Here is a 25,594-nt window from a genome sequence, read left to right as displayed (position 1 = left end):
AATCATTTTAAAAAAAACTCTCCCTTTGCTAAATTACCTGACAAACAGTGTTCCCATATGCATTCATTGATTAGGCCTGCTGTTTTTAGATTGTTGATTGCATGACATAAAAACATCACTGTTTCATTCTGGGGTTGGGGAAAGTTGTATTGTGTGTCTCCTTTTTCTGATTGTTGTGGTTTGTATACAAAATTATACATTTGCAATAATATAATATGGTTTCTATAATATAATTATATCTAATACTGTATATATATTGTGTGTGTGTGTGTGTGTGTGTGTGTGTATAGAGAGAGATGCATTTTCACTTCAAACATCTGGACCAATGAACACAAGTCAGCTCTGCAGCACCTAATGCTTTTATTTATTAAAATACAAAAATTAAAAAAGTTTCCATAGGAAAGCGATACAAATGTGCAATCCAATCCTCTTTCATATCAATTTTTTTTAGGTGTATCGTTAATATTCTTTCCCATCATTAATATCATAAACAGGCTTACCGCATACTACAACAAGTTTCATAAGATATAAAATACAGAAAAGTGAGAAGAGGAGAGGGACAGTCTGCTTGTTGAGTCCCTATCTTTCATGTTAAGGGGTTCTGTACAGAAGTGGAGGTCATGGAACAAGATATAAATATACATGTAGCAGCCATTCCTGAGGAAACAAATCACCACTCTGACCATCTCATAGTGAGTTTGGAATATAGGGGAATGGAATCAGCTGTAACAGGGCGGTGGTCGATGACGTTTGTAACACATATTCGATTAGTTCCAACATTATGTTGCAAGGAGTATTGTTGGCTGTCACTGTCACACACCAAAAAAAGAGAAACTAGCACGTTCACTGGATTTATGTTGAAAGAACACTGTAGTTGCTTTAACACTTTTTGTGGATGAAAAAAGTATAGTAAGGCTTAATGCTGCATGGTAGAGCAGCAAGTGCTCTTTCTTTCACACAGTTTCAGAAAGGAGATTCAACATCGATCTGTGCTCCAGTGGCAATATCAGGACTCCAAATCAGCAGGGAATTCAACTTTAAATGAATAGCTGCTCTGTAAACAGTCTGCCTCTAACCCACAGAGATGCTCAGAGAGTGATTCAGCCTCATTTCATTGAGGGGAGGGTCACGCTCCAGCTTCTATACAGAACAATGAGATTTGTGCGCTAACATGTCCCTCCCATTCTCTCGTCAAGTAACTGGCCTTTCAATGTTGCGTTTACATTAAAACAAACAGACACACATGCACACGCACACACACACACACACACACACACACACAATTATTATTGACACAGGATGATGTATCTGGAAAGCGGTGCAGTGTGTTTATATTTAAACCACACGGGTCTGGCATGGCTTGGCAGGGATCTCCAAGCCGCTCTCACGGCCACAGCAGGCTGGCACTCCGGCCGGGCAAGAGTCTTCCATGGGCGTGGGCATGCCCTGTGCACTGATCTGCTGAACGCGTTGCCTGTAGAATGGTAACACAGAAGGATTTAGAAGAGGCTATAGAAAGATGTAGTGTCAATCATGCAAGCGCAGCAAATATTATGACATGCTTTATTGGAAAGCAGACAAAATTGGATGATATTATACATCCCTCATTTAAGTTTTCACCAAGAAGAAAAAGAATATAGAGTACAGTAGTTAAAACCGATGATGTGTTGTACTCACCAGGCAGGTCGGGACATGACATAGTGAATGTCAGGCCTCTGGAAGCCATTGAAGGTAGAGGCAGCGGCCACAGTGTAGGCGCCCATGTTTTCGAACAGGAGCCAGTCGCCCACCTGCATGTCAGGCAGGCTGCACACCTCTGCAATGCGGTCCAGGCCGTCACATGTTGGGCCCCAGATACTGCAGGGGTACATAACCTCATCTGGCTTTGGCTTCTGTTGAAAAACACAAGGGTTCAGTCAGTGTTAGTGCTTGTTATTGCAAGTTAGTATGAGCCACTCGCAAATGATTAATCTGTTCGTGTTGATCCAGTTCATTTGAACTTGCCTTGTGCAAGATTGGCAACGGATGGGCGTGGTCATAGAGGATACAGTTGAAGGAGCCGTACACGCCGTCGTTGACATAGTACATCAGGGTCCGGTCACTGGTCCAATCGTCTTCCTCTGTGAAGAAGACATCAATAACCCCCCGTTAACACCAGGAAGTGTCACCAATAACTATTTTAATTTTCAGATTGAATAAGAGGAATCTTCCCCATAATGCAACACTCTTACCGTCAGTGCCAGGTTCGTTCATGATAACTTTCTTGGCAATGATGTTAACTGCCAGTGTGTAAGCAGAGGCCACATAGTAGCGGCCTGGCTCAGCAATGACCCTCACGCCAGAGTCAGCTGGGAAATACTTGTCCACAGCCGGGTTGATTACAGCCGTGATCTGGCAATGACAAAAGAGGAAAAGGGGTTGAATAAAACACGACAAATCTTTAAACGAGTGCAAGTACATTACACATTTAGCTTATCTGATGCTCACTGATGAAATGCATAGACAAAGTACCTCTTCAAATTTTAGCTTGGTGTCATCTGAACCAGGGAATCCACCACCGATGTCCAGGAGGGTCATGTTGTATCCCAGCTCAGCCTAGAGACGACAGAGGATTCATATAAGTTTTATTCACAATAGTTCTATCGCATGACATTTCCCATGCGAGTATGTATCATGATCACATCACTAATAGTACTTGTTCCCTACTCACCCCCATGTCGAAGACACAGCGGGCATCAGAGATGGCCTGGGTGTAGGTCTCTGGGTCAGTGCAGCCACTGCCCACGTGGAAGCTGACGCCGATAACGTCCAGTCCCAGCTCCTTGGCCTGCTCCAGCAGACCACGACACGACTTGAGTTGGGCTCCGAACTTCACACTCAGACGGCACACTGCCTTGGAATCATCCGTGGCAATACGCAGCACCAGCCTGAACACCAAGACAAATGCACATTAGAGTACAGTGTGTAATGCAACAGGACAAGGGGACTCAGAAAATAACTCTGTTTAATATCATTTTTAAATGAGGTTTTATAATAACAAAACAATTAAACCAATAATGATTGTGTGCTTAAAATGAGCCCTTACTTGGCATCTTTGTGATAGCGGGCCACTTTCGAGAGCTCCACTTCACTGTCAAAGGTCATCATCTGTACGCCATGGGCAGCGGCATACTTGATCTGAGAGACCTGCTTGCAGGGGTTGGCATAGATGATCCTACTTGGATCCACTCCCAGAGACTGGACCAGATGTATCTCCGTCTGTATGGTTACAAAATCAACATCGAAAGGTTATAAGCACTGTGTTCCACTGTGACACGACCATTTTAAATAGATCATTGCATGTGCTGCCTCAGTGGTTCATAAAAACTAATGATGTTACTTGCTCTTGGGAATGTAATGAATTCAGACACATTCAAGGAATATCTACAGTACGACACTTATAAGTGTCTTCCAAACACACCTTGCTGGCACAGTCAAAGCCAGCCCCCAGGCAGGCCAGCGTCATAACCACAGTCCGGCTGTCGTTGCATTTGACAGCGTAGAAAGGGGTGATCCGAGGCATGGCCCTCGCCCAACGCAGGTGCTTCTTCACCACGTCCCCCAAGTCACAGACGTAGAAGGCATCTCTGTCATCCTGGAGGAAACAAGATATATCAATTTAACGCTGAGACTTCCAAACACCGACAACCAGGTGGTGGTATGACAATCGGAAGCACAGCGGAGAAGTTTGGCTTACCGTCATTGATGACTCGTTGATCTTCTGCTCGACGATGTCCCGGGCAGAGAAGCCCTCCTCCAGGAATGCAAAGTCAGTGAGTGTGTTCATGGTCACAGTACAACCTTACAAAAGGAAACTGGAATAGAGAAAGAATATGCATGTTGAGATAACATTCACTTCACTGCATTTTGCACTGCTGGAAGAAGTACTCAAATGTCTTGAGTTGCTATACCACAATGTAGAAATACTCTGTTACAAGTAAATGTAGCAGCTAGCTAAAGTCTTAAGTATCCAGTGATACACATACCCAAATACCAAATAAATAACCCAAACAGCAGATCTACAAGCTTGTACCTGCTATTTTTTAACATCTTTGAAAAATCTTAAAAGTGTGAAAATAACTACTGATTTAGGAGCCATTTGTAGCTGCAATGCAGTGCAGTGCAGTACAGTACAGTACGTTAAAGTACAGAGTACTCCAAGTAAATGCAATTTGTTACTGGCCACCACTGTATGCTATACTCACTTTGATAGTAAATAGATGAAATTCACTTCAACTCTTATCAGGTGCAGAGCAGCCAAGGAGGTTCCCCCGTAAAGTTGAATCCTTTCAGATAAGACTCGAGGCCAGGGCCTGCAGAGTAGCCAGTGTGTGCTTTCCTAAAGTGATTATCCTGAAAGAAAAAGCACAAGTGGTCATTGTTTAGACTCAAAATCTCCATTACCACAAACAATTGTTGGTCAGTAAAAAACACATTTGAGCACTTTCTAACACACACACACACACACACACACACACACACACACACACACACACACACACACACACACACACACACACACACACACACACACACACACACAAGCCAATCTGTTCATTTGAACAAGTTCTGAGCTTGTGACTAAATTCGGAGTATTGAATAATCAATCACCATATGCCCTCTTGCACACTGTCCTACCACATTTATTCAGGTCAAAGAGACTGCCTGACAGTCCAACTTTAAGCCTGGTGAGAATTACTTCACAAAACATAGTATTTTGAATATGTATGCTGCTTACATTTACATTAACTATTAACTATAACTATTATAACTCTATGAAATATACAATTAAAAGTTAAAACAAATAGTTTATCTAAGTCATTGACAGAAGACACAGCTTTTCACATAATGGTTTCTTTGTACTATTTTTGTAAACGAAATATTGTAAATGAATGAATGAAAGCACAGGCCAAAGCTGTCTTAAATAAAAGTAGGGTGCGTTCAGAATGTACTCACTCATGACTCATTGATCAAAAGAATGAATGTACTTGGAATTATAGAGGAATGCACTGTAATGACGTAATACGCTAGCACCGCCCCTGCTACGACTCAGTCCAATGGGAAACGGATCCGCCTGCAGTATGATGTGATTGACGCGAGAAGGAACCAATGACTGAGCGACTTAAATGACGCAGGCACGCAAGCGCGTTAATTTGCCGGTTCCGGTAAAAGGCAAGCTCTCTCGGTGCGCCATGCGGCGTGAGCTTTTGGCTTGAAACAGCATAGTGGAATTTCTCGCACATTAGTCATTGTGTACAACGGACATATAACCGATCACAAAACCAGTAGACATATTATCTGACGAATAGCAGCCAAAAAGAACTAAGAAAGACATTTTTCCCCCTTTGATAACGCCGGTGACCGCCCCCGGCGGCTGAGCATGAGCCACGTCCCAACCAAGACACCCGTCACCTAACGTAGCGTTATAACGGTTTTGCAACAAACATTACAAGACACACATTAAATACTTGTATCCGAACAATGCCAAATCATAATGTTACCCTGCCCATATAGGCATGGATCAGAGCTAGGCGACAACGTAAATTAACAAGCAAGCAGTCTTAACACTACAAGTAAAATGAATATACGAATCACTTAAGTGCTAGACTTACCTTAAAAAGCATTTACAAAGAGATTGTCCATTAGACTAGAATTCTGGGGTTAATAAAAAAAAGAGTGATCCAGGTTCCTGTCGGCGCCGCAGTGGAGGGGCTGTGTGTGTGCGAGCGTGTGCGTGTCTTTCTGCTGTGGGCTCAGAACTGGAGTGGAGGCTGATGAAAAGACACCGACTGCATTTATAGCGATCTGGTTTCCAAGGCGACGTAGCCAGCTGAAACCGGCCTCCCATCTACGTATGAACCGGTTTAGGCTTGTCACCGAATCACATGGTGCTTTACTGCTTTACTTCAGACAGACAGAGAGGGACAGAACGAACAGACACTCAGACAGACAGACAGACAGACAGACAGACAGACAGACAGACAGACAGACAGAGAGCGACAGAACAGACAGACAGACAGACAGACAACCCCATAGCAGAAACAGTGAGAAGAAAGTTTTTTTCCACCTTTTTTGTAGATAGTTAGGCTACTAATTGAATTGTATTGGTATTGCATTGTCCGTTATTCTGTATGTGAATGCATTGCCAATGCCAGACATGACATGCATGCACGCACGCACTGTCTGCAGCCTTGCACACCGCAGCTGTATTCAGCAGCAAGCAATAGCTTTTATAAGTCACGTCTCTCTCGAGTCTCGACTAGTCTACATTATAGTCATGCACTTCCTCAGAAGTGATGAAAGTGTATGAAAGTATATATGCTTATAGTGTTTGAAATGTTGCATTTTAATGAATGAAAGGTAACAGCTAATATCAGCTATAGAGCTGTCAGCGGTTCCCAAACGTTTTAGCCTGTGACCCAAAAGAGAAATTTTGAAAATAGAGAAAACTAGTGAAAATAGCAGATCTACAAGATCACAACGTACAGGTTTTTACTACTACTTAAAACATTTGTTTTCTAATTCATGGAATGTCTTAGATTTATTTTTCTTTTATTTCTTCATGAAAATTACTGAAAAGAATGAATAGTTTTTAATTCATTTTTTTTTTAAATAATAATTAAAAACATAATGTAGGAAACTAAAAATAAAGGGACCCGCCCCGGTCCCACAAAGAATGAGCCAGACTAAAGGATGAGGCCCATTATATTAGGCGTGAGTATTGAAGGTGGTTACTTATGGTGTGTGGTTTCCAGGGACGTGCACACACGTCAAAGGGGGCTTCAGCCCCTGCCCTTTTACCTGTCTGTAAAACATCTGCCCTCTACCGACCATGAATGCAGCATTTACTATGGTGAAAGAAATGGAAAGGCCACTCCTTTCCATGCCATGCCGGAAGCAGCTAGCATTCAGGAGAATTCCTTTTTTTCTCCTGAACTTGAATGCATTTTGCGTTGACCAAATTTGTTTAAAAATCCAGGTCGTACACCGCATCTGCTAAAGAGTGCATGCGGGTTGAGCCCCGAAAATAGCAGATATACAAGCTCTCAACGCTGCGAGTCCGCTTTGTGAGCTTGTAGATCGGCTATTTTTGCCCAAAAGTGCCCTCTCTAACACTCTCTGCACGTCGCTGGTGGTTGCTAGGGGTGATTGGGTGAAGCAGTTGTCAAGTTGTCACTAGGTGGTTATACTTATGGTGTTGGGTGGTTGCTATGGGGTGAAGCAGTAGTCAAGTTGTCACTAGGTGGTTACTACAGGGTGTTGCTTTGTGGTTGCTGCGGTGTTGAGCGATGCGGGCGTCTTTCACGGCCAGGGCTGAAAAGTAGTGGTGTGTAAAGTAACTATAAGTACATTTACTTGAGTACTGCACTTAAGTACAATTTTGAGGTATTCGTACTTTATTTGAGTATTTGACATTTCCAATACTTTTACTTCTACTCCACTACATCTCAGATATTGTACTTTTACTCCACTACATTTATTCGACAACTTTAGTTACTATAGTTATTGTTTGTTTGCATGTTCTCCCCATGTCCCCTAGGGTAGGTACCCTCACAAAAAACATGCAGTAAGGTCTCTAAACTGCCTCCCCCTGGCCAGCCGGAGAGGATCACATTAGATTGACAAATGGGTTACAAAATCGTGGGATAAAATATATATATATATATATAAAAATGCAGATCACTTACATCTTTTAAAACAGGCCTGAAAATCCACCTTTCAGCAGGCCCAAGGGAGAGGAAATGATCCTTCCCCCTTAAACAGGTGACCCCCCCCATCATTCACAAGGTGGTCTCCTTTGGCAGTAGGGGGGCTTCCGGCTTTGTCCTCAGTTAGTAGCAGCAGGGGGTGCCAAGAGGTGCTGAGTTATGCATTGGGGCATCATTCAGCCGGGTTGTGGATTGGGTGTGGTGTTGGTGAGAAGACTGCCGACTGCTGAGCTCTCAGTGGTGGAGTACAATAGATGGCCATAATGCCTGCAAGTGGTAATTAAGTTATTAATTAGTCTAGACACCATGCATATAACACCAACCTGGGTGTGAAAGTGGACCCACAGCTCAACTACGAGGCACACATAAAACACCTATGCAAGACCGCATTTTTCCACCTCAGGAACATCTCCAAACTCCGCTCCACACTCACCCTGGCTGCCAGATGCTGAGAAACTCGTCCACGCCTTCATCTCCTCCAGGCTGGATTACTGCAACGCACTACTCATCGGGATCCCTAGCAAGAGCCTCCAGAGGCTCCAGTACATTCAAAACAGCACAGCTAGGATCCTGATGAGAGTGTGGAAATATGATCATATTACACCCAACCTCCGTTCTCTCCACTGGCTCCCCATCACCTTCAGGACTGAATACAAGATCTCCATGGGCGACCGGGCCTTCTGCCACACAGCCCCATGTCTGTGGAACTCTCTCCCCATTCACCTGAGAGCACCACAGTCCACCGGCTCTTTTAAAAATGGACTTAAGACCCACCTTTTTAAGAAAGCTTTTCCCTAAACATGTTTTACTGATTATGATGTTGCTTACGCTTCTTTTATTGTTTTTTATTTTATTTCTTTTGCCATGCTTTTAACCTTGTAGCACTTTGAGATTTGTAAGAATGTAAAGCGCTTTATAAATAAAATGCATTATTATTATTATTATAATAGTCTCGCTCCGTTTTGTACTGTATGTCATTAAATGTTTTGATGAATTGAAAATGGAGGACCCTGATGTAAACAAGTCTTATAGTGCTTATCCTCGTAGCAGATTTTGTATTAACCTGTACTATCTTTTGAACTATACAATCTCCGAATGCTACAGTATATACTGTCTGGAACTACACCTACAAATCCACGCAAGGAAGCTGCCATTTTGGTTCACGAAAATATATTTTAAAATATCTTTACATTTTATTTTGTAGTGCTAAGCAGCAAGCTATATATGCTTAGATGAGTTCTATTTATATTAGGATAAATTTGGGCGACTGTAAAGACAAAACAGAAGTAGGTAGAAGGCTTCACGCTTCATCGCTTGCTCATGATCAGCGCTTCCGTTCTCCAGACTGTATGAGGGAAGCATTTGAAAATTGCGAGAGGCAACAGTCTGGCCACGTGAGACTATCTATATCATATATATATTTTTCTCTTCCGTTTAAACGTAACTATTCCAGTAAGTAAAATGAGCAGATTCTCAGCAAAGTTTGGGAGGAATAACCAAGGGGCCAGTGAGGCGCTCCAACGTTGAAGCACTGGGCCCTAGTGGTAAGAGTAAGGACTGCAGACGGACCCGTGGATTCATGACGAGGAAACCCCGTGCAGCTGGGCTTTAACATTGAGCGCTCGGTTGCACTTCCGCATTTGCCAACCAAAATTTGGTTGGCAAATGCGGAAGTAGACGTTCTGAGACGGTCCTTCCGGGTGCTTCAAAACGCCACTGAGCAACTTCCACTGACATGAATAGCGGGGGGGAATAGCTTCGCGCCAGTTCAGTCTCTATCCTTCTTTATACTAGTCTATGGGAATAACTCACGTGGTCACTTGTCAACTGGGAAGGAGGAAGTTAATCCCGTAGAAGCAGACTGCGGCCTTCTGCTAGTTTAGTGTGACAGCACGGGTCCGCAAAATGACCCAGTCTGCTCAGACAAGGTGTCAACCTGTTGCTTCTACTAGACCTTGACTGACCCTTGCCTGGTGGGATTAGCAGAGGGCAGATGACACGTGCATACCTACTATCTGTGGAAAAGGTTTAGTGTGGGTGTGCGGCGTGCAAATATGTTTGCACTAAACTCATAACAAAGCAGTACGTATAAACCAGGTGAAACAAATTAGTTTGCAGAATTACAGTACATTTCAAGCACAAACTCAATACAAAGACTGTTAACTGTGAGTGGACGACCCAATTAAGCATTACACTTGTTTCCAAGAGGGTCCACCTTGTTCAATTCATCAAAACATTTAGAGACGTACAAATAGACACTTCTATAGTCAAAGAACAGAACAGGAATTCATCATAAAGGAGGTAAAAAGGGAAAAGAAACATATACAGTGAGGGGAAAAGGGGTGGGCTGGGGATTCAGATTTTATGGGGGCCAGTTTGGAATTGCAGCCGTCCGTAGGTGCCCTTTGAGAGCGGTTTTGAAAGAGTCAAGGGATTCGCATGTCTTACGACTGTTAGGGCGTTCCACATTTTGGTGGCATAGGAGCGAAAATAATTTAGTCCCTTGTTTGTGCTGAATCTGGGTTGTACATGGTTCGTTGCACTCCCTCTGGTGTTGTGGGTGTGGACTTCGTTAACATTAAGGAAGTATCTAGACAGCTAGTTTTAGGCAGCTGATGCATTTAGGTATCTGGTCATATACAGTGAGAAAAAAAGAGATGATGTATAATATTATAATATTATGTAGAATTCTAGTTTTAGTCTTTAATGAAAGATAAAGAGAATTCCCCCATATTGCACAGTCAGCCCAAATCTCATGAAGATGAAGGAAGTGGAGAATCTGGTTTTAGTATGACCTAATAGCACATATGGAAATGTAACACAGGCTTCAGTTCAAAGGCAACTGACAGGCAGCGTCAGGCCACATGAGGACCACATATCTGTGCGGTCCTAATATGTTTTTCCACATCTGGAGCCACAATCAAGTTGGCATACTCCATTTCACACAACAGCGTTTCCATTCGAAATTTCTGCAAAGCCAGTGAATGAAGTCATTTTTTCCCCAAAAAGCTCAATTATAAAAACGGCATGACCCACGCGGCACTTTCTGAATGTGGCATCAAGCTATAGTTAGAAGCTGCAATGGATGTAGTCTGATATCAGAGCACAATCTGCAACCCATTATCCCCCCAGTATTTCTTGCAGGCGAATCTCGCATCTTGCCGGGCGACCACCTCCAGCCCACAGCAGGCCCAAGCTTGTTTGGCAGGAAGCTGGGTCTGGCTTGGGGGCTAATTCATTTACCATGGCTGTTTATGTGCTTGTTCAAAATCACAAGGTCATGGGACTCGTACTATGCGCTCAATAGTGACCCTGAGTTGGGTCTATCAACAAGTATCTCACTATTCTATTTCTCTCGCTCTTCCCGTCTCCCCTCGTCTCCCTTTTGCTCTATCTATTTCTTGCACCCACTCCACCCTCCTCCTACTCTCCTGTCTTATCGTGGCTGGTATGTGTGGAGTTTCTGTTATTGCTTCTGAAGACCATTGTGGCCTGACCCCACATTTACAAGGCCTCGCAAAAAGACAAGGGTTATTATTGTTATTTGCTGCCCACAAGATGCATGGAGTACATTGTGTATCACATGTGGTCTGGACTTTTGTTGTTATTCGCTGCTGATAGCTACAGTAGTAAGCCATTATTAGTTTTGCCTGCAGTTTGTTTGAAAACAAAAGCAACTGCTTGTGAAAAGAAACACGATTATCAATCTTTCCAATTAAAGTAAAATGGGACATTACAAGGTTCCAGGACTGTGATGAATGCTTGAAACAATAATAATGAGTCAAGAAGGGCTTATTTTGTCATTTAAAGGTATATTCAGTGATTTCACTTAATTCAAATATCACTTATTTTTTCTTATTTTTTTGGATAATCCTTCCTACCATAGAGTGTGCTGACCATATAAGGAGTTCCTCCCTGTCCCCAGTCAGCCCCTGGGGTCAAAAAACCCTAGTTTCAGTTTTGGTGGCGGGTGGCAAAGCCTTCCTCCAATCATGATCGAGTGGGGGCACATGCTGTTGGCCTGTTGCACTTCCCCCCACTGTAGAGTGTGTGCATGTGCACATTTTGTTACTGGGGCGGACTGGGTGGTTTTCCAAATCACTCAAATCACTGAATGCTCCTTTAATGTAATGTTTTGATGTGATTGTTTGTGAAAATGAATACATAACTAAAATAAAATCTCTCCCAACACCAGACACCTTCTAGTAGTGATGTTACTGGAGACATACAGTGTGGGTATTGTTGCCCTTCAAAGGAGGGGTGTAGTCTGTGTACTGTGACTGTAATGAAAGCCCGGGTTCTATGTAAACAAAGCCATATCCAACAGCTGAGTACAATGACTCATGGGGGTATCATGACGCAATAGATTTATACAGTAAATGACTCATCTGGTTTGACTTTGAACACTGTCAATAATGTGGGTCACCTTATATAATGTTAACACTAAAACAGGTAAGGAAGTGAGCAAGTAAGTATTTACAATTTAGACATTTAGCACATGCTCTTCTCTTATCCGGAGCAATTACTAAGCGTAAGATCGGAGATAAAATGGCCCGCACGTCTCTGCAGACTGCAGAGGCGGAAATAGCTTACAACGCGAGCCAAGAATTTGACTGACGATTCTAACTGACGAGCTAAACAGATGTGCAACTTTTAATTCAAACACTCAATTCAAAAAGAGGAGTAAAACTCATGCCATGCTGTGACTGGTTGATTTAAAAAAGAATAATATTATTATTATTTTCTTTCAGCACCATTCAAGACCAGATTTGAGCAATTAAACTCTACTTTGGGGTTTACTCTAGTATGGCTGGTTGGATCCTCCACATCCTCTGCAACAGAACCCAGAGGGTGAGGGTTAACAAGTGCATGTCACAGAGGAGCTCAGTTCACCTACATGTTCACCCCAGGGGTTTGTTCCCTCACCACATCATTTATATTCTTACATAAAACGTTCAGAGACAGTTTGAGAACTGACATTTCCTGAAATGTGCGGATGACTGATAATAATCCTCATTATTCACACGCTTCTCTCAAAGACTAAATACTCATACTGGCATTTGAGATGCCACCCGGCCGCTCCCACTCAGAGCACCATGACTGATCTCACATTTGAATGTATTGTAGTCAATTACGTTTTTGCCTGAGGAAAGATAAAGAGGAAAGTCACTGTAACAAGACCTTTATTGATCCCACGAGGGAATTTCATTTGCCGAAGACAGTCCAGCAGTTAAAAAATACAGATTCCAGGGCAAGAAAATACCCTAGATACAGCATGTTGGAAAGACAGAAAGTTGGCAAAATAAAAGGTTTCATGTTGACAGGTCCCTGATGACTTTCTTTTACAAATCCTAAACAGAACCAATTTAATAATTTCCCCAAATCTATTGGTATGGCAGTGTAAACATTATTATGTCAGTCAGGTGGTGAAGAGGGCATATTCCATTCTGTTGGACTGCACTCACCTTCTTCACAAATCACCAGGACTTTCCCCCTGACACTCACTTTTCCCCACAGTCAAGATAAAAAGACACACACTCACTCATCACAACAGCCATTACTCTGATCACTGCAGAATAAAAGGAGGGAGCTTGCACATCATGAGTAGGTAGGCCTATAGTTGTAGGATGATGTTCGCGTCAACATCAGATGAAATAGAGTAAGGAAACTGTGAGGTTTCGGAATCAGTAACGGAAGGGAGGGGAAGGAATCAGAGGAGGGAAGAGAGGAAAGCGCAGAAGATGAGGAGGGATTGGCCTTGTTGATTAGTGTCAGTTTGAGATTGGGTAGGTCTCGAATGGGAGAGTGGAGAGAGATGTTGAGAGACACGGAGAAGAGTTTGGATGTATGTGTACCCCTTATGGTACATACGTGGAGGAGGTAGTATACAGCCTACATGGGGTACTTGGGGTACAGTGAAAAACTGAACATCTGTAATGTTGTTAAACCGTCTGACCTGCAAAAACCTGACTAGCACAACTGTTATTGAATAGAAAGCAATATGTGTTTGTGCCGTTTTATTAACCACTTAAATCTCCATATGGTTGTCCCTCAGGTCTCTATGCTAGGGTCTTTTCTGTTATTGTAGGGAAAGCTTTTGCTGAAAATAGCCGATCAACACGCTTGTCGATAGTCTATTTTCTGCGAAAGCCTTCCCCACCAAGGATGCTGGGGCTTAAGTGGCTATCAAAAGGACTTAATGAACTGTTAAGAACTGTCAGGAGGAACTAATTGCAAAATTAAAGTGTACTACATTTCCAATTTTTTATTTTATGTTCTTCAACTGGCGGGTTATCATTCATTCATACTATCGCATCATACTAGCTAAATGCTATAGTCGGGTCAAGGGGGTTAGTTACTTGGATTCACAGATCAGGGAAAGGAGAAGAAGAGGAAGACAAATGAGAACCACTGCTCTCTGGACGAGAACACCTGGTCCAATACATTATCAGTTCTATGACTCTAGGAGGAGATAAGGAGAGGTTCAATGAAGACAGAAGTTAAGTTAGTAACAACCAACAAAAGATTCTTGTCTGCAGGTAAAAAATCTAATGACCTGACCTCAATATTTCTTTGTAGCCACAGAACCTAAAATGTATACTGCCTGGCTTTAAAGTTTAGACCCACCGAGGCAGATGGTGGCTTTGCCTCGCGCTCCTGACTTCGATCGCCTTTTTGTCATGTCAGAGTCACACAGCGTAACACTGAATGGCTATGGCAGGCCGAGCCCCCGCACGAGCTTGTTGACACAGAGTGATAACTTAATCAACTTAGCACTCCCCGATGACGTCAAGACTTCCACCTAGACAGCTGGGCAGACTTAAAGCCATGCACGCGCTGATCCTACACTATCTTGTTAAAATACACAGCAAGATCCGGAGTGTTAATTTATCAGTGACCCAAATGGCCATTTGGGTCACTGTTAAATTAATAATCGATTCACTGTGATGCTCTTGCTTTATTTTTCTTTACACAAAGCAAGAGCTGATCTTGTTATAAGGAGTTATTTTTTATTCACATACACATCTGATGTAAATGCTATTCTGCCCACAGGACAGGAGTCATGCACATAATGGATATAGCGTAGCTTTTGCAGAGTGAGAGAATGCCAATGTGCTTCAGAAAACCAGAAGCCAGCAAGGAGCTAAAATGACAAGAACAGGAGCTTCTGGAAACAACGCAGACACAAGGAAAAGCGAGTGGGTTTCTGGTGATTGTAGGTCATTCCCAGTGCTGTGGTGTCTGGTTCCCTACCACAAGAAAAAGGGAGGAGAGTGAATTGAGGGTTTAGTCTTTTTGGGTCTACGCTGACCACACTCAGCCACAAAAGGAGACAGTGAATGGCTTTTTAAAACAAAAGACCTTTGCAGCACATGGTTCCGTTTTTTTGTGCCATATGAGTCAACACATTTACAAGAAGTTATATGATGCCTTTTCCCCCATTTGAGGTAATCTGGAGTCTAGATTGTGATTTTTAAATGTGATCTTTGTACATGGATGTCTAGAGATTCTAGACAATTATGCAACATGAAGTCTGTGATAGTGATTCAATAGCAACTTACATTCTATGTCCATTGACTGTGGTATATGAGGTGAATATACAGCATCATTTCACTGATTTAAGCACACACACCCTAGCATCCCTGTTCTGGGCATGTCATAATTTTGTCAAAAATGGCAGATACAGATATTTTCACAGAAGTGATTTAGTATACTGTAGAACAGTGGTTCTCAACCAGTGGTCCGGGGACCACTAGTGGTCCTTGATGGGGTTCCAGGTGGTTCCCAGCGACATGATGGAAAGTTGGTAACCAAATGGACCCTTATAGATCTTTAACTCTCTCTCTGAGAGTGTAAAATGTTACTTAATTTATATTATTATATATTTAATAATATATAATAATATATTTAATTCATAATAGTTATTTTGATCATTTGTCTGTTATCTCTCCTATGGTACCACATCAACATTTGGGTGTGCGAGGCTAAATCTCATCAAAATGGTGGTCCGTGGCTCAAATGCTGAATAAATAATGGACCTTGATGAAAAGGGTTAAATGGTAAATGGTAAATGGTGCATTTATATAGCGCCTTTATCCAAGAGGCTTTACATAGATTGTGCATTACATTCACCCATTCACACACACATTCATACACCGATTGCAGCGGAAGCCACGCAAGGTACCAACCAGCACATCGGGAGCAATTTGGGGTTCAGTGTCTTGCCCAAGTACACTTCGACATGTAGACAGGAGGAGCCGGGATTCGAACCGCTGACCCATGGATCATTGGACGACCTGCTCTACCTCCTGAGCCACAGCCGCCCTCGAGGGTTGAACTGGTATAGAGGGCTTATTGTCAGTATCGGCTGATAATGAGGGTGTATCCTCATTATCATTATCTATGGGTTTTGTGCTGAGCTGGCGTAGTGATACTGGACAAAAAAAATAGTTCCATGTGACAGAGAGGTCAAAGTTGAACTAAAGTTGCGCTATACCCGTTTTAGTAGGAGTTTTGTCCCCTCAGCCATTGCAGCATTAAACAAACTGGCCCACCGATAGGATGGTTCTGTACACAGTGGGGACCTCATGTTTTTGTATTGTCTTGGTATAATGTTTTCTGTACTGTATTGTTGTGGGTGTTGAACAGATCTGTGAAGATGAATATCCTTCAGGACAATAAAGATTATATGGTAGAAATAGGTCAACGATAAAATGACACTAGTTTTGTGGATTAATTTATTTTTAACTGGTGGCTCCCAGACCCCCACTAAATGACCGGAACTACTTAATATTCACTAAAACCAGACCAGAACTCCCACCCCTTTTCCCCTCACTGTATATGTTTCTTTTCCCTTTTTACCTCCATTATGATGAATTCCTGTACTGTTCGTCTATATAGAAGTGTCTATTTGTACGTCTCTTAATGTTTTGATGAATTGAACATGGTGGACCCTGTTGTAAACAAGTGTAATGCTTAATTGGGTCGTCCACTCACAGTTAACAGCCTTTGTATTGAGTTTGTGCTTGAAATGTACTGTAATTCTGCAAACTGTTAATACAATTTTCAATCAATCAATCAAAATTTATACCTTTGCAACTACTATATTAAATGGCAAGTATTTCCTACAGCTTTAAGTGTAAAAATCTGAACTAACCCTTTAACATGCGACTCAGTTCCCCAACCAGTGCTGCTCATATGCTGGCGGTGCCTGGGATCAAACCAAGGACATTGTGGTCCAAATCCCAACATCCGTATTATGGGGAAAACTCGGGACAGAAAATTGCTATATTCAGCAAAGATATCTAATGTAGAGTGAAAAGTTGAAAACAGAAAAGTATAAGACTACTCTCAACAGCGCATCGCATGGGGTTGAAGTGGTTAATAAATTGAAAGGCGGTTGCATATTTGTGTGCCAGCCTGTGCCAAATAATGAAAGAGAGAGATAGAATGAAGTGTCAGTGTGAAGCGATCCCTGTAATCCACATACTTTCCTGTGGGGTCACACCAGGACATGAGAATCAGTGCAAAATCACGATTCACAATATCCCATTACGCCACACATCTACTATCACACTTTAAAGCCGTATGTCTGGGGCAGCGACAAAGTACAGGCCCACATTCACAACAACCCCAATGGAAAAAGCTGCCATTGCATGTTTCAAGGAGCAACAGACCACTGTTGCTCAGCTAAACACTGGCTTAATTTATTTGTTTTCTGCCATTTCATGTCAATCAAACACTATTATTGCAATAAATACAATACAAAAAGTTATGAATTATCTTTTAATTCACTATATAATATCAGTACTTTGTGCACACTAATCTAATAACACTAATAATAATAGGTAAATTATATGGCATATTCTACAAGCTTATGTGTCGATGCTGCGATGCGTTGTGAGCTTGTAGATCGGCTATTTGTTATGAATGCAAGGCGTGTGCCTAAAGTGCCTTGACATTTTGTCTTGCCCTTTATGTAAGCCACAAACACAAGCAAAAACTGTTTGAAAACCACAGAAACAGCCAACAACTTTGGAGTGGAGATTGTACCAACTGCATTTCCACCAACCCAAAGCCTGAGGGACGTGAGCCGAGTGCACAATGACCTTTATTTTCTAGACTATATTTGGAAAGAAATGTCATAAACCCAGGTCCAACTTTTGCATAAATCAAGTTGAAATGATGCAGCATGCATCTGCCCATGAAAACCAGACACAACTGGAGGCAGTGAGATGAGAGAGAGCTAACGGCTCAGGCCCGGGCCAGCCCCTTCTCTCTTCTACTCTCTTTCTACATTTCCTTCTATAGGCCTACTTCCTATTTCTCTCTTTCTATGTGGTCTTTACTTCCATATTCTTGGTTGTGTTAAGGAAGTAGGCATTAGGCAAGAAAAATGAACCTGGATTGTTGATAGAAAGTTGTCATTCCATATATACCTGCATAGGATTATGCAATGTTGTGCCTAACTTCCATTAATACAAAAAAATATATACAAAAAATATTAAAAGATAATAGCTAGATCTACAAGCTGTAGATCGGCTATTTTCAAAAGTATTGGAAATTGGAAATACTCCAGTAAAGTAAAAATACCTCAAAATTGTACTCAAGTACAGTACTTGAGTAAATGTACTTAGCTACTTTACACCACTGTTTGGAGGTCATCGTGCTCCTGACATCAGAGCGCTGGCCCTCGAGTGCATGAGAAGGGAGTTGTTTAATCCCGCTCTCTGCTGACTCATCATTTTGTCTTCTTTCAAGGTTGATTTGCCCAGAGTTAGTTAGCTCAACAGTGTGGCGAGCAAGACGACAAAAAAATGCGAGGTATTTTCCAGTGGGACCATCTTTTGTGATTTTCTGTGGTGGCCTGATGCTTGGTGGGAAAAAACGGCCTGCATCAGCACATTTCACGCCTTTCATCCTTATGTGCAGAAAAACCGAAGAGGAGGATCACAGATTATTTTCTCTGCCGCGTTGCAATCCAACGCTGACAAAAGTGGGACAAGTGGAAGCACTGGACTGAAGGTTAATTTCACCTCAATGTGAACAGAAATGTCTACAGTGTGCCTCATTGCAGGTCACGTTTGCACACACAGAAACAGCAGACATTTGCTCGTTCATATTGCATCCACACTTGAAGAGCAAAGTAGAGAAAATGGATGAATTGCATGTCTCAGTCCAACTGTCCCAGACAAAACTATACGATATGCAAAACTACAACACACTCAACTTTTTCAATAGTAAAGTTTGCAATTCTTAAATTTGCCACCCGTACAGTAAATGTTATGTCCTACCTAAAGCTTCAGGCAGTACTACTTGTCATAACTTATTGTTAGAACATTTTATTCTTAAAATACGTTACAGATTGCAGCTATAGTTTAAAAAAAAATCACACTTGTGTGAAGTGAGGTGTGCTCTTATCATCATCATACATCACATTCTGTGCTCAGCCAATCAAATCATCCGTTCGTAGTACACACAAACACAAAGCATAGGAGCAGCTAGCGCCCCTTAAACATTACATCTGGCCAACTAACCACCTCCTTCCTAATGGGGGGGGGGGGGGGGTCGTTTCATTTTTTTCCTTCGCTTACGTTTCTTAGTTTAATGTGTTGGCTCTGGATGTTACGGATGGGGAAATCATGGCCTCGGATATAGGATGCTTGTGAGTACAACGGTTGCCAGTTGTTTCCTCTCGTATTATGGAGTGGTTTTGTTTTGTTATCACGAAGGACCACACAATCTAAGACACAGCCCCGTTAAGGAGTGAGTCATGGCTTCCCAAGTGACCGCGAGCTCTGAGCGTTTGAGCTGCTGTTAAGAAGTGGAATATCTGATTCCGGCAGACAAATTAAAAAATCAGACCAGTCTTAAGTGAGTGGTGCTGTACTGTACTGCAGGGGTTCTCAACGTTTTTGACCGGGGACCCCCGGAAATGCTTTGGCAATGTCTCGGGACCCCCGCCCCGCCCCCTCCCGACCCCCAATATAAATTGACTGCTACAATAACCTTAAACCATTTTGGGCGGGAACCCCTTTTGGTGTTTTAAGCATTGTTATAATTTAGCTATTGAAAAATAGCAGATCTACAAGCTCATAGCGCGCCACCGAGTGGCGCGCTACGAGCTTGTAGGTCTGCTATTTTTGAAAAATCGTGAAAATATATATATTTTTGAAAATAATTTGGCGACCCCCCGAGGGGTCGCGACCCACAGGTTGAGAACCCCTGCTGTACTGTACTGTACTGTACAAACTCTCCTCCCTGGTCTGTGTGTGTGGCTGTGCAACAGTGACACTTGGTGGTGAACAAATGCTATTTTCATGCTCAGACACAGCCAGGGACACAGGGACAGACCCAGGGACCCAGCCACACACATAGCTGTCTATAGGAGTGGTTGCACCACTCAAAAAAAGTGAGACAGACAGAGCAACACTGTTAACTAGGGCTGGGCCATTATTAACATTTTTGATGACATTAGTTAGTTAGTTAGTTTTTACCACGTGTGGTTAAATAAAATAAGTATGCATATCATTTTTAAGTGGTTAAATACAATATTTAACCAAAAATATAAAATAGTTTGTTTATTTCTATCTATTAAAAAGTTGCTTATAGGTTATATAATGTTATCAAGTTTTTCGAATTGAGTTATAACATTGGTAATCAGTGGGACTCTCCAAAAAAATCTGGGTCAGGCCTGGAAAAAGCCCCAAGAAGAAACCCTTGATGGGGAAGAGGCAAAGAAGAAACCTCGGGAAGGAAGGGTCAAACAGAGGGGTCCCCCCGTCTTGACTATATCGTTCTTTCACAATGCCAAGCTGGGCTGATACACGGGACACTTGAGTGATGAAGAAAGGAGGCCCTTATTGGGTGAATGTGTTATATGTGTGTTATCCCTTTCCTAGAAAACGCCCTTCTCGGTCTCTCCCTCCCCTCCTTCCTTCCTCCCTCCCTCCCTCTCCACTCCTCACCCCCTCTTCTTCCCCGTCTCTGTACCCCTTCTCACGTCTCAAGACTGACATTTTTCTTAACTCATCCTCGCGTCACCAGAGCAGCCGCTGACGCTTCGTGCGGCCGTTAGTGCAGCTACTCCATTCAACTGTGAAGCTAAATGGATTACTGTCTGTCATGACAGTCTGACCCACTGCACTGATGCACCATGAATACTAAGCAGTGTACTGTACGTGTACGACTGTACGTAGCTCTCTTTCCGACTCAAGTTACTCCCAAATGAGCAGAAGCTGCAGGGGAAGTGGCGGTAGCATGCCTGCCACTGACTGTTGGTGACCGTTATGTCATGCGTGTTAAAACCTGATGGCTCTCCATCATTATTTATCCTTTGCCTCCAACATTATACATGCCTGGTGCACAAGACATATTCACTGCTGATGTCTGGTACTTCTTCCCTGAACTTTGTTGTTTAGCTTAGCTTAGGGATGAGGTTATAGTTAGGGAAAGTTAGACAACTTTTTGACCAATCTGCAAAGTTTTAATATCAATAGCCTTCTACACAAAAGGTGTTTAATACTAACACCTCTCAATTTGTTCCAACCCGTCTCCAATGGTAAACTTCATTGGAGCCAATCAAAGTTGGAGGTTGCCACCCTGGAATCTCTTCCATGTGGCCTCCTTAATAGTAAAGATAGGAGATTGTAGTGGTCATACATGACTACATGAATCTCCCTATACTCTTTGGACTTGCTGTCCAATGTGGCTGTGAAGGCGTCACCCTACTGTGCACATGCTGCTCACGTTGCCGGGGCTGGGAATCGAACCGGGAACCTTCTGCTTACCAGGCAGGACCTCTAGCTATTCAGCTATGGTCATTCGCTACTGAAGTCACATATGCTTTAATTCCCACTCCAGCCAGGAAAAAATGCTATGGAAATAACCATGGAAAGGGAGTTGGGAGTCCTATAACCCTGCATTGGACACCAGCACCTATTCACACAAAGGACACCAACATGGAAATTTACCAAAAAACGATTCTGGTGGGAATAGGGTTTTACCTAGAGAATACAGGCCAGATATAATTATTCTTAGGTAATCTAGAAATAGAATCTTCAGCATTCAATGTGGTCGTCTGGTCCCCAAGGAATATTGAATAGCAATCACTTTCTTTCTGTTCCATTCCCTTTTGTATCCTTGTTTTTGTTTGTCATGATCGGAAGTCACAAATTTAGCTGGCCTAGTTCCTGGTACTACATGGTGAGTTACGGTTACAGCATGAGGAAGTAAAAAAAGAGTTTCAGTTTCAGTTTGGCGGTAGGCCAGCATACCATCTCAAAGACATCCACAGTATCAGACGCTTAGGCGAAAGAATGGTCACTTGTGTGACACAATGTGTTAAACGAGGCTGAATCTACCCGACACCTTTGACCTTTACACCTATTCACCCAAAACTAAAACTCAAAATGCTGAATTTTAGTCCAACCCCGAGCAGGAGCTTGAAAAGAATTACGGCTGAATTTTAACTAGATTTAACGTATTTTGTCAAAAAGGATCAGAAAGGAAAGAGCTGGAGGCACATAAAAACTTTGAATAATATGTCCATTGAGTCTGAAGACGACACTGTGCTGTTGAAACGACAGTCCGTCTGAGAGCACCGTTCTTCATTCTTATAAACCCTCTGTTTTGGACAGTACATTGAAATCTATTTTGGGACAGTGGACTAGATTGAGACAGCATGAGACGTGATGAGAGCATGGTAGAAAGAACAGAATACTTATTTGGCAACAACACGGCATCACCAACTATTGAACACAAAAGAAAAGCTTGTTCCCATTGGGGTCCATTATAATTATATTATAAAACACCCAACAGACTACACTGTCTGTAGCAACTCATAATGTAAATAATGTACAGTACATTATGAGCTTGTATTACATTCAAGTTATTTCATTATGAGCCATTACTACATTATGAATTGTTACATATATACAGACAACCAAACACAAATTTGTGTTGGAGAATTATTGCATTCAAACAGAGTGGCCTTTCTGGGTGGTCCAATGGTTCTCAAACATTTTCATGTCAAAGGCCCCCAAAATGGCTATGTAAGGCTGTGGATTTTGTGCCAGCAACACCCCCATAAAAGAAGATTTTTGTGGCACCTACGAGATGAGTCACAGAATTTCTATACGTATTCCCCCCACAAATTTTTTACAGAATTCTACAACAAAAAAAGATATCAATAATAGTGAAAAATACACTTTACAAGCTCACAATGCATGGAATTGTAAACCATTGAAATGCATACATTTCAGACATTGAACCCTATATTCTGATCTGCTCTGATAGTGTGAGTGTGTGTGTCACATAGAAAATACAAGTTCCAGTTACACTGTGAGCTAATGAGCAACATGGGGCTTATTAAAAAGGAAACAAAACATCCCCACACATCATGCAGAAACCCAAATGGCATGCAAAGATATATAGTATTTACAGCCAGATTTAAAGATGAATATGTAGCCCTGTTTTATACTTCCAAGTTCCATCATATGACCGGGTGGCACAAGAATTGCTCATTTAACAAGCTCACAGTGTGTCACAATGCGCGTGTCTACCTGCTATTTGACAGTTTTTTTCAAAGCCTTTGAAAGAAGTTTCAAATTCTCAGAATGTTTTGAAAATGTAATTACAATTTATCTCATAATTGGGTTTATTATTCTTATGTAAGCTGACCAGTCAACTTCAGTCAGTACCACTATTCTTAGCTGGTTGATAAAACAAACGGTCTGTGGTGAGAGCGCATGGCGGTTTGAAAAGAGAGGCCGACGCCAGGGCCAGCATGCTGAGAGGGGTGAAATGGACCTCCCTCACATTTGAAAAGGACCAATGCTGGTTAAGGAGAGGTTCACTGCAGGCGGGTGGGGGGTGGTGGTAGGGAAACCCACCCAGGCATTGCAGTTCCAAGAACTGAGAGAGAGAGGGAAAAAAAGCCCTCTCCCTCTGAAGAAAAGACCAATACGGGTACACTGCAATTCAACCCCCAGTGTAAATTTAAGGGTACAAAACGTCAGGGTGCCAATCTCAGGGTTAAATTGACACCATGTACAGAAATGTACTGCGAAAAACGATGCAAGACAAGCACACTGTGACCTGTCCCGAGTATGTAAAGAATGCCATAAACATAATGAAAATTAAACGCTTTACTTTGATATCCTTGGCAGTAAAGAAGAAACGATTACACGCAATGCATTCAATTCAAAAGGCGTCACGTCTAATCTCATAACTTTAAACCGATATGGAAATGTAACCAATATGCAGCTTTTTATATGGAAATGTAAGCAGCTTTTTATACAAGCAGGGAAACAAATATTAATATCTTAAAAGGACATGGTGGTGTCAAATATTTCGCCATGTTATAAGAAATGTGAGAAAAACAAGTAGTGTTCACTCATATTGATATAACTTCCTTCTTTCAACTTTCATCTGCTACACATTCAAATGGGAAGCAACAGACTCCATTTCCTGAAATTCCTGTACCTAAAGTAAACTATCTTAAGGAGAATTTCAGACTAGAAGGCTTTCTTACCTTTATTTGTAGTTACGTCCCCACCAAAGAGGTCCAGGTGTTATTTTGTGCAAAAGCGCATTATTGGCTATTTCCCCTACCACATGCCCTCAATGAATTGAATTGCATTGAATTGAATGGGGCATTGGGGTGTTGTGCTAATTCGCTTATTTCCATCGCTCAAAAATCAATCAATTAGCACAAAAACCCAACCCCCATTGAGGGCTTATATTAGGGGAAATAGCCAATAATGCACTTTTGCACAAAATAACACCTGGACCTCTTTGGTGGGGACGTAACAACTACAAATAAAAGGTAAGAACGCCTTCTAGCCCAATTCTCCTTTAAAGCACAATGACAAAAAACAAACAACAGAGTTGTACCAAATACAAATTTATAGGTATGTCCTGTTTAGACAAAAATTGACAATACTAAACAACAAAGACACATCTTCGTTTATGAATTTTGAGTCACTTTCACAGGTCTCCTCAAACACAATTCAACCTTTGCTTGTAATCTTCTTGCGTGGATTGTGTGAAAAGAAGTGATATTCATCAGCGTTCTCTCTCTTCTTTTTCTCTCTCTCTCTCTTCTCTTCTTCATTGTGTGGGGCAAGTGTACAGTCAAGAGATTACAGATCCGCCAGTGGGGGACCTTGTTTAACTTTCTCTCAGGGACGATGCCATTGAGATTAGGGCTGCAACTATCCATTACTGTCTTAGCGATTAGTCTGTCGATCACCTTTTCGATTAAACAAATAATTGAAACAGCAGATCTACAAGCTCACACAAGATATTGGTTATTTCAACTATATTTTGAACTTTCTTTTTTTTTTTTACTTTGCCAATGCCCAACATATTGATTGATTACGAATCAAATGTTATTTAAATTAGCGATTTTCCATTAAATCGATTAGTTCGATTAACTTATGGTCGTTTAGTGGAAGGGGATCATGTCCTTAACTTTGTCCAACTCCTCTACTTCCTATGTTATGAGTTCTTCCTCCCTCTGCTTACATGGCAGCGACACAAAGTTATTTAAAAACAAGAGGGGTCTAATAAAGGTGTGGATCTCAGTCTATGTGTGGCCTGTCTGTGACATCAGTGATGTGTGTGTGATGTGATGTGTAAATGCATATTATGGGCAAAGTTCAGCTCGTTTCGACCGCCCTTCCATCATTATCATAAAATCTAAGTTAAATATTTTCCTCCAAAAATATGAAATGTATGCGTTTGCACAAAAATACATTTGGCACACAAATACACACATTATTTCTAGACAAAAATATATTTTCTTTCACAAACGCACATCATTGGGACACAAAAAAAACCTT

At 41.9% G+C, this 25,594-nt stretch overlaps 1 protein-coding gene across 1 annotated transcript; it reads right to left on the bottom strand.

The window, feature by feature from the left end:
• Positions 1 to 330: 330 nt before the first annotated feature.
• Positions 331 to 5,796, bottom strand: odc1 (ornithine decarboxylase 1). Its single transcript, XM_079528535.1, has 11 exons — positions 5,652 to 5,796; positions 4,245 to 4,392; positions 3,737 to 3,854; positions 3,461 to 3,634; positions 3,086 to 3,258; positions 2,711 to 2,927; positions 2,512 to 2,595; positions 2,232 to 2,391; positions 2,005 to 2,120; positions 1,678 to 1,892; positions 331 to 1,474 (listed from the first exon to the last, which is right to left on the bottom strand). Exons 3-11 carry the CDS (start codon positions 3,824 to 3,826, stop codon positions 1,336 to 1,338), a joined length of 1,368 nt encoding a protein of 455 aa, XP_079384661.1. The 5' UTR covers positions 3,827 to 3,854; positions 4,245 to 4,392; positions 5,652 to 5,796; the 3' UTR covers positions 331 to 1,335.
• Positions 5,797 to 25,594: the final 19,798 nt, after the last annotated feature.

Source organism: Electrona antarctica, assembly GCF_951216825.1.
Source record: "Electrona antarctica genome assembly, chromosome: 18".
NCBI lineage: Eukaryota > Metazoa > Chordata > Actinopteri > Myctophiformes > Myctophidae > Electrona > Electrona antarctica.
Note: the sequence above shows the minus strand (reverse complement) of the source record. Positions and strands in the feature narration are given on the sequence as shown.

Bases quoted from the DNA above. Each gene is read 5' to 3' on its own strand.
- odc1 (XM_079528535.1), bottom strand. From the start codon at position 3,826: ATGAACACACTCACTGACTTTGCATTCCTGGAGGAGGGCTTCTCTGCC. The intron at 3,259-3,460 runs GTGTGTTTGGAA...GTAACCATACAG, and splicing joins GCTTTGACTGTGCCAGCAAG to ACGGAGATACATCTGGTCCA. The intron at 2,596-2,710 runs GTGAGTAGGGAA...TGTCGTCTCTAG, and splicing joins GCTGTGTCTTCGACATGGGG to GCTGAGCTGGGATACAACAT.